This window comes from Cnephaeus nilssonii (assembly GCF_951640355.1).
Source record: "Cnephaeus nilssonii genome assembly, chromosome: 7".
NCBI lineage: Eukaryota > Metazoa > Chordata > Mammalia > Chiroptera > Vespertilionidae > Cnephaeus > Cnephaeus nilssonii.
The window spans coordinates 87,355,580-87,365,586 of NC_137078.1; the positions used below are offsets into that span (position 1 = coordinate 87,355,580).

Below are 10,007 nucleotides of genomic sequence, written 5' to 3' on the forward strand. Positions count from 1 at the left end.
TCTTTTCCAATAAACTAACTCTGGGTACCAAATAACAGATGAGTGAAAGTTTCTCTTTTATAGGTATTTCGGGTATTATATGACGAAGGAATGGAATAATTAAAAGATCACATTTTGCAGCCTTTGATAAATTAATGGATCTAGGCATTTAGCTTCAAAGGCTGCAACATATAAAAAGAGACAGACATGATGTGTCTCCTGATGAAAACATACAACACTATAAAGTTTTGCCACTAAGTCTGAATGCAATTACATCTATCTTCTTAATGAACAGAAATACAAAGGATAGAGAAACCTGTTAAATGACACTGTAGAGATAAAACAGCAAAATCCGACTGGGAAACGGAGGTGAAGCTCAAAGAGATTCCAAGAAACATGCCAACCACTTGCATTATTACTATTTCTTAATTTTTACTGAATTTATTGGGGTGACAATGGTGACTAGCATTTGCATTATTTAGAACCTGTTTGAATTTTCAAAAAAAAAAAAAAAAAACAAGAAACAAAACAGGCAATTAAACTTGAGTATTTCATATTAAGGAATTAATATTAATTTTTGGGTATGCTAATGCTATTGTAATTGTTTTTTTTTTAAATATATTTTATTGATTTTTTACAGAGAGGAAGGGAGAGGGATAGAGAGCTAGAAACATCGATGAGAGAGAAACATCAACCAGCTGCCTTCTGCACACCCTCCACCGGGGATGTGCCCGCAACCAATGTACATGCCCTTGACCGGAATCGAACCTGGGACCCTTCAGTCCGCAGACCGACGCTCTATCCACTGAGCCAAACCGGTTTTGGCTGTTTTTTATATATACATATATTGATTTCAGAGAGGAAGGGAGAGTGAGAGATAGAAACATCAATGATGAGAATCATTGATCAGCTGCCTCCCGCACGCCCCCTACTGGGGATTGAGCCCACAATCCGGGAATGTGCCCTTGACCAAAATCGAACCTGGGACTCTTCAGTCTGCAGGCTGATGCTCTATCCACTGAGCCAAACCAGCTAGGGCTGTAATTGTTTTTTAAAAGTCCATATATAGCCGAAACCGGTTTGGCTCAGTGGATGGAGCGTCGGCCTGCGGACTGAAGGGTCCCGGGTTCGATTCCGGTCAAGGGCGCGTACCTTGGTTGCGGGCACATCCCCAGTGGGGGCATGCAGGAGGCAGCTGGTCGATGTTTCTCTCTCATCGATGTTTCTAACTCTCTATCCCTCTCCCTTCCTCTCTGTAAAAAGTCAATAAAATATATATTAAAAAAAAAAAAGTCCATATATAGTCCTAGCCGGGTAGCTCAGTTGGTTAGAGCATTGTCCCAATACACCAAAGTTGTGGGTTCAATCTCGGTCAGGGCACATGTAAGAGGCAACCAATGAATGCATAAATAAGTGGAACAAATTAATGTTTCTCCCTCTCAAATCAATAAAAAACAAAAAAGTCGATATATATAAACATTTATGGATGAAATATGGCAGGTTAAAGGTTTGTCTGGCCTATGTGGCTCAGTGGTTGAGCATCCACCTATAAACCAGGTCATGGTTTGATTTTTTTTATTGATTTCAGAGAGGTAGAGATAGAAACATCAATGATGACAGAGAATCATTGATAGGCTGCCTCCTGCATGCTCCCTGGGATCAAACCCACAGACAATCTGTGCACATGCCCTTGACCAGAATCGAATCTGGGACCCTTCTGTCTGCAGCCTGATGCTCTATCCACTGAGCCAAACCAGCTGGGGCAATAAAAATATTTTTAAAAAATTAAACAAGGTTGGCCATGAGTTGATAATTGCTGAGGCTGTGATAGATACATGGAGGTTAATTATATTCTACTTTTACACATACTTGAAATTTTCCATGAAAAAACAATTTTTCACCCCTAAGTCAGCATGATTTAGGCCTTCACTAGAAATGTGTGATCATGAAAAACAAGGTATCTAGGGTAACTTTCAGGTTTCTTGCTTGAGGGATGGAATGGTGCTGAGGAGTGAGGATATTTTTTCCATTGATTTTTGGGAGTGGAAGGGAGGGGAGAAGAGAGAAACATTGATGTAAGAGACACATCGATTGGTTGTCTCCTGTTTGCATCTCGACCAGGGTTGGGGAATTGAACCTGTAACTGAGGTATGTGCCCTTGACCGGAAATCAAACAGGACCCTTCACTCTGCGTGCTGCTGCTCTAACCACTGTGCAAACTGACTAGGGCAATAGTGGTGCTTTTTACTAGATCTAGGAAAGCAGGGAGGTGGGTTTGTGAACAAGATGGGTTCCATGTGGGTGCTGAGGCACATCTGCATGGGACTGCACAGGTTGGTAGAAATACTGAACTCAAGATGTGGGCAGGAGATGAAAGTGTGTCACTGAGTGACATCACAGGAGAAACTGTAGAGAAGGGATCTCAAAGGGATTTGAGGAAGATCACAGAGCCTAGAACTAGACAAATGATGTCCTAGAAAGTGGAAGGCCCAGAAAGCAGTCTAGAACAGTTTTTTTAAAAAAATACTTTTTATTTACTTTTATTGATTTCAGAGAGGAAGAGATAGTAACATCGATGAGAATCTGATAGGCTGCCTCCTGCACGCCCCCTCCTGGGGATCAAGCCCACATTAGAACCCTCATGTATCGCTGGTGGGAATGTAAAATGATGTGGGAAAATGGCCTTAAGTTTCTCAAAATGTAAACACAGAGGTACTCTATTACCCAGCAATTCCACTCTGAGGTCTATGACCACAAGAATTGAAAATAAGTCCACATGAAAATTATATGTAATACTCATAGTATTTATAAACGCCCCCAAAAGTGGAAATGATGCAAATGTCCATCACCTAACTCAGTGGTCGGCAAACTGCGGCTCGTGAGCCACATGCGGCTCTTTGGCCCCTTGCGTGTGGCTCTTCCACAAAATACCACGTGCAGGCGCGGACGTACAGTGCGATTGAAACTTCATGGCCCACGCGCAGAAGTCGGTTTTCGGCCTGGGCGAGTCTATTTTGAAGTGGTGTTAGAACACTCAAGGGGCCAAAGAGCCGCGGTTTGCCGACCACTGCTCTATCCAGTGAGCCAAACCAGCTAGGGCAAGTGACTTACTTTTTGTATGGGAATTCTTTTTGGAGTGATGAAAATATCCTGGAATTAGTGGTGATACTAAAAACCATTCAACTGTATGCTTTAAAATAGTGAATTTTATGGTGTGAATTATAGCTCAATTTAAAAAAAGTGTGGGGCTTGTGCTCAGCAGTGGTAAATGCTGCAGTGAAGCCAAGGTGAGGCCTGGAGAGCATGGGATCCGAGCATGGCAGGAAGCTTGTCCGCTCAGTTAGGGTAAGATAGCCCTTCCCCTCTTGTCCATCATCTGCCCCTCCTTTATTTAATTCCAATAGTCTGAACCTGAACAGACTCTGGTTTCATCCCTCTTGCCATGATTGGTTTAGGAGTACACAGGCAACTCAGTTATGCCTAGTGAAACTTGGGTGGCTGAGGGGCCTCTGGGAAATTAAAAAAAAAAAGATTTTTAAAATTGCTTTTTAGGGAGGGAGGGAAACATTGATGGGCTGTGGGGCATGTGCCCTGAAGGGGAACTAAACCAGCAACCTTTCAGTGCAGGAGGATGACACCAATGGAGCCACACCAGCCAGGGTTCACTCTTCTTAAGAGAAAAAAAAGGGAAAGAAGTCTTCTGTCTCTGGACATTTTTGTCAAGCTGAGGCCTGAAGCAGACTTGGTGAGGTAGGTGGACATACTGAGGTTGTAAAGAACCCTAGAACAACCCTACCTTGTCTTGAGATAAATCCTCCTTAACACCCCCCTCCCGCCCCCACCAAAGCATCCTAATGTAGGTTACTGGTGACTCTTCCTGAGATGGGTAAGAATGGGCTTGAGACCGGACCGAGAGGAAGGGAGTCCACTTCTACATTTTTCTTTCTATGACCAGACTTAGTTCAGGCCAGGGCTGGCACTGAGCACACTAAGATGGCTGTCTTAAATATCCTTACCATATTTTCATGTCTGGTTTCTTGGTTTTTAAGCCTAGGTACTCTTGTGATCCACAGCCAGTCACATCAGTAGACATTTTCCAGGAAGTAAAAACAACAAAAAGTTAAGCTCAGCCCAGCCGGCGTCTCAGTGGTTGAACCAGGTCACGGTTTGATTCCCCATCAGGGCACATGCCTGAGTTGTGGGCTTGATCCCGTGAGGAGCGTGCAGGAGGCAGCTGATCAATGATTCTCTCTCATTGTTGATGTTTCTATCTCTTTCCCCCTCTCCCTTCCTCTCTGAAATCAATAAAAATATATATATTAAAAAAAAAACTAAGCTCACCCTACCCACCCTAATTTCTAGGTAACAGAAAAAGAGGGTTACTCATGAGTTTAATCTCAGCCAATTATGAGTTTGTTTCTTAATTATACAATGAGGGTAATTTATATATGATTGACCTAAACATCAGATGAGCACATGGCAGAGCTTCTAACATAGTCCACAGGCTCACCACATTTTACTGAATCTGAATTCATACAAATATTGATAAAGCCCCATTTCCTCAAATCCTGCAACTTCTGCTCAAATACCAAGCTACTGAACCCCTACTCCTAACAGCTGTAATGGTTCCACTCTGGAAGATACCCCCCGCCCCACCAAATAAAAATTAATCATTATAACCTGAAACTATTTCAAGAATGAAGGCAAATGGCTGAAAATTACTTAAGTGGACAAATTATACTTTATACAAAGGGGCCTCCCAAGTAGAAGTCAGAAATTTTTGACACAATTGGGGGTCTGAATCCTGACTACTCATGAGATGTACACATAACCGCTACTCTTTAGATGTACACATAACCTTGAACAAGTTTCTTCATCCGAGCCTGTTTCCTCATCCATAAAAATGGTCTTAACTTACATTACACAATTGTCCCAAGACTGAAGATCAGGTAGAAAACCTACCAAGGAGGGGCTTAACTGGTATGAGTTTTGACTAAGCAGATAAAAAAAAACCCCCAGCAATGTTAAGGTATTTTTTTTTTTTTGGGGGGGGGGGTAATGTTCAACTTACTTAATTCCCTCAAAAAAAAAAACGGAAGTGATTTGTGATGAATTTATTACAAGTTCTATTTCCTAACAGATTAACTTCCTATTTCCCTGGAGGAAAGGGGTTCTCTGCAGAATCTCCAAACTAAAGCAATCCAAGTCTCCATTAATGGCTTCATTTTTGGAGCTACAGTTCACCAGTGACAAGAGTTTAATCAATTCACAGAAGACTCGAAGGTCTGCTTGAAAACAGACTGCCATCTGCGTTCATCTTATGGTCAAGTGTACACAGACACAGAAGCACTTTCTCCTGACACAGGACTATAATTGGATCTACTAACGTTAATTTTACAGAAATTTTAAACGTTAACTGTAGAGGCTATTTTGCTGTTAACTACCAGGCTGAAATCTTACGTCTACCCAAAAAGTACACCGCAGATAATGCTGCACGACCAAGTACAAAAACCCCGTCTGGGCGCCCAGCCTTGCACCACTTGTGTACTTACTACTTCTGGGATCTTTTCTAACTCCACCTCAAACTGTATTGTCACCAGAACAGCACTGTTCACTATTATAGGCTGGCTGTACATGGAACCTTTACACCTCACACCAGAATGGTCCTGTCCTTAGACTTGGAGAAACTAGGCTCCCCCACTAATGGGAAAAGATTAGAGGCAGCATTCCAAGCCAAACTGTATCCAGCTTTATTAAAGATACTTTTCATAAACAATCATGGTATTTCAGGCAGGACATGGGCAGACAATCGTTAACAGTATACAACAATTTTCAAACTCCCTTCTTCAATGAACTACCAAAATCAGAAAGCCACTATAAAACCCAATGAAGTCTTAATCTGATGCTCTGAACAGGGAAAGTTTAGAGTGAGGGTTGACATTTCACATTAAGCATGTTGTTTAACAACTTTTCACAAGCCGACCCTGACTTTCAGGAAATGAAATGAAAATGGCAGAGAATATCAATCTGTAGATCCACAATCTAAAAAGGAACTGCTGCTCTTTTGAGGAATGCCATCTCAGTGGTGACACTGGAAAGTCCAGATCGCCCAACATACTGGAAATCAATTTTTTGGGGTCAGGTCCCAATAGGTCTCTGGGCTTAAGACAGCCAAAGTCTATGCTTAAAGTGGAGAGGGAGAAAAGGACATAAAAACGAATTTTAGTTTTCCCACACGACAAAGTGTTTGTGCCAAGATGGCTAATGTGTGTCAACATCAAGAGATCCCTCCTCCCAGGAACCAAGAGGAAATTTCTCAAAACTAGAAGGGAAAGGTATTTCCCCCCCATGTCAGTCCAGCTTTGGAGACATTCTATTAGTACTATATGTCCTTCCCCCAAAAAATAACAATGAAGTGTTCTGTGTGCTAACAACATAGCTTAAAAAAAAAAAAAAAAAAAAAAAAAGTAAAACAAAATTCTGCATTTTTATAAAACTTGATAAAAAATAGTATTTCAAACTGTACAGTCACCAGAAATACACAGTTATCAAAAATGCACACACTTCACTTGGCATCTCCAGCACCTTCAGCTTTCTGTGCCTAAAAGAAAAATAGACAGATTAGTACAACACTTAAGAGTTTGAGACTATCTTCACTCGTATCCCATATATAATATTATTTTGCTCTTGGGCCAGCCAAAGTTCAGGTTTCAGATACTTTGAAACTGAGACTTAGTACTTCTTTTGAGAATTACTTGGTAGGAAACTTTGCTAAAATCAGGGTAGGGAACAAATCAGCATTAGGCCTGAGGTTATTCTCAGCTTCAAAACTCTATAGGGCAGCAAAAGTGTGACACCTAACAGGACAAAGATCAACACCCAGTGCCCTTTATTGAATAGCAAAGACTCCAGGAATCCAGGATTTAAGTGAATAGAAAATCACAAGCAAATTCTAGACTGAAAGATACACTTGGAATGATGTAGATGCAGGAAGAAGGCAACTAAGACCTCTTGGGATCAGTAAACAAAATCAAATGAGCAAGGCTTCGCAAAAAGTGAGGTAGCAGTTGTACCTGGTCTGTTTTGGCATCTCCATTTTCTGCAGGATTATTCCCATCTTTGCCAGCATCAGCTTTCCCCTTTTTCCCTTTCGGTACCTTCTCTCCCTTCTAAAAGATGGGAGAAAGAAAAAAAGCTGTTTCTCCTAATTCCATATTACCAATGTGTGGCCTACAAAGTTCTGTACAAGGCAGGATTATTTATTAAAGATAACATACAAACTATAAACCCTCTCCCACTGATAAAACTGGTCAAAACTAGGCCAAATGATTTATAATTTGCTGTGGTCCTAAGTATACAGAATTTTTTATCTGAGTATAAGTAATAGGATAGAATAAGATAGCTTAAAACTTGGATGTTAAATAATGAAGACGTACAATTTTCCCTAACTAATGATAGTTCTTGATATACAAATCTCAGGGATAAGTCAAGCTATCAAAACAATTCAGAATACCCATTAATGGAGTCACCATTATGCTGCATTAAGATACTGAAGGACAGTCCTCATTCTGTGAAAGTGAACAATTAGGGCATAATTATATAAGGCCCAGTCCTGTTAACTTTGTCATATCTAACTTTGTGCCAACAGATGAAGTTGTTATATATAGCAGACCTCCCATAAACATGAAATCCTGCTCAGCCTTATATGATCCTAGAAACACCTTGTCCCCAGTCCCACTCACCTTTGCAGGGGCCTTTTTAGGCTTGGGCTCTGGCTTTGGAGGAGCAGGTTTCTTTTATTTGGAGGAGAGAGGGGAAGACAATATTAGTATGATGAGCCAAAAAAAACCAAACTACAACCAAATCACAGTACCACCAAATTAGAGATTTTCCACACTTCATAAAGATTTTGTGGCCGACTTCCCATTAAAATTTCCAATCTTCAGAAATTCACACAAGTAACAATCAGGAGTGTTCCACTTTGACTATAAGCCATGATAATTTCCCAACCAGTGAATCTCAAATGGGTGAGAGTCCACAGTGTAGCAGCAGCTCATTTAAACCAGCCACTGACCATTACTCATGGGAAGCTAGTTTCAGGAATAAATGTGAAAATTTAAAAGCAGACATACTTACAGCTGATAACCTGGCAGATCTTCTCTGTGGCTATTTAAAAAAATAGAAAAATGAGAAAGTTAGAAATAAAATAGTCCAACCACTTAAGAAAAACAAAAGTCTTAATGCCAATCTGTTCTATACTATATGATGTGAAGAGAACTTAGGCAAATGCAGTAATAGGGGTATGGTTAATTACCACCAGAGAAACCCAAAGCTTTTTAAGACTCCAAAAGAAGAGAATAAACAAGACTTACTTCGTCCTTCACCTTGGTTTTATCTCCTTTAGCATCCCCTTCAGCCTATAAGAAACAAAACAAAAACTCAGAAACCTGCAGCCTCAGAGGCAGTTTTTAATGACCCACTAAGCTTAACCCAGTCCAAAGGAAAATTAAAAGTAGTCTTGCACACAACTTCTGTAGGATATACAAATCGTCAGTGTTTAGCACCCGTGCCTCCTATGCAAATACCCGAAGTGCTAGAAACTGTGGGCGTGCTCATTTGTGCACACATCATGCCAAATCCAGCCCAAGCTCGCGGGGTGTCGGAACCTCAGCCTTCCCAGTCTCCGCCAAGTGGCCCGAGGGAAGCGCGCTAAGCTGGAGCAGGAGTGCAGCGCCGGGCAGCGCAGCCTGCGCCACCGCGCCAGGCAGAGGCAGAAGCAACAGCTGCAGCTGGTGCAAACAAACCCGTTCGGGGGCGGGGCCCGAGCGCCGTTGCCATGGCAGCCGTCGAGGGCGGGAGACGTGAGGCTCGCGCACAGCCCGGGGAATTCGTGGGCGGCAGCGTAGCGAGTCCCGTGCGCCCCGGCCGTGGGAGGAGGCGGGGCTACACCGCGAAGCCCCGCCTCCTCTCGGCGGCGGTTTTTTTGGCGGCAGCGCGTTACCCCGCCCGCCAACCCCAAGCACCGCCTTCCCGCCTTTTCGGATTTGAATTGCCCGCCCGCGGGGAGGGGGGGTGCTGATGGGGGAGGGGGCGCGGGGCGGGCACGTCTAGCCCGAGGGGAGCGGGGTAAACAGCCACCAACATGGCTCCTCCTGCCGCGGCCGCCGCTCCTCCAATATGGCCTCTGGCGCCCGCGGGCAGCCGAGACGCGCAGGGTTACCCGGGGGCCGCCTGACACCGTCTCGAGTGCCGGCGGTGGGGGCAGAGCCTGCTCCAGCCCAGCGCCGATCCTCGCGCCCCAAAGCCCGGCAAGCGGCGGCGGCGGCGACAGCGGTGAAGGCGGCGGTAGTGGCAGCCCGGCGCCTGGGGCCCTCGCGCCACGTACCTTTCTCTTGGGCATGATGGCGATGGTGGCGGGACGTCCGAGCGGGACGCAGGGATGCAGCAGCGCGCGGGCCTTGCTCGGTCCGGGGGTCGATCTCGTCTCCTCACACTGCTAGGGCTCCGGGGGGTTTATAAAGTTTTTATAGCGCTGGGAGCCCCGGACCGGTTAGAACCGGATTTCACCTCCCGCCGCCGCTCATTGGCCCAGCTGGGGTCACGTGGGCGGGGTTTAAACTCACCTCCTCTGGAGGGAGTGAGGAGGGGGGTATAGGGGGAGGGCGCGCGAGACGGTGGCGCGCTTTGGGGGTGGGGGCGCAGTGGGGGAGGCGCGCGTAGAAGGCAATAAATGAGGGGGGGTGAGTCCGCGGGCTCTGGATTTCGGTATCTCAAGAGCCGGCTTTTGCAAACTACCAAGTTCCTTCCACCTTATGCAACCGAGCTACCCACTTCTCCAAGCTGTGCGACACTTCGAGCCATCTCAGCCGCTTTCCTTCCTGTTCCCGCTGGGGGCCCCAGAAGAAGGGTTTTCAAGGCCTGGCCGCACCGCCCGTCTCCGCCGGAGGCGGGAGAAAGCGCGCGGCTTGGAGGCACAGGCTGCAGTTCCCAAGGCCAAAGCTAACGCCGAAGTGGCAAAGAGCGGGGAA

The 10,007-nt window shown here is 44.7% G+C and overlaps 1 protein-coding gene across 1 annotated transcript; it reads right to left on the reverse strand.

Annotated features, from left to right (window-relative positions):
• Nucleotides 1-5,715: 5,715 nt before the first annotated feature.
• On the reverse strand, nt 5,716-9,504 carry HMGN2 (high mobility group nucleosomal binding domain 2). The gene is made up of 6 exons (XM_079776071.1): nt 9,365-9,504; nt 8,352-8,396; nt 8,116-8,145; nt 7,722-7,772; nt 7,053-7,148; nt 5,716-6,580 (listed from the first exon to the last, which is right to left on the reverse strand). The coding sequence occupies exons 1-6, from the start codon at nt 9,377-9,379 to the stop codon at nt 6,545-6,547; spliced, it is 273 nt and encodes a 90-aa protein (XP_079632197.1). The 5' UTR covers nt 9,380-9,504; the 3' UTR covers nt 5,716-6,544.
• Nucleotides 9,505-10,007: the final 503 nt, after the last annotated feature.

Bases quoted from the DNA above. Each gene is read 5' to 3' on its own strand.
- HMGN2 (XM_079776071.1), bottom strand. The intron at 8,146-8,351 runs GTAAGTCTTGTT...TTTTTTAAATAG, and splicing joins AAACCAAGGTGAAGGACGAA to CCACAGAGAAGATCTGCCAG. The intron at 7,149-7,721 runs GTGAGTGGGACT...CCCATCTTTTAG, and splicing joins CTAAAAAGGCCCCTGCAAAG to AAGGGAGAGAAGGTACCGAA.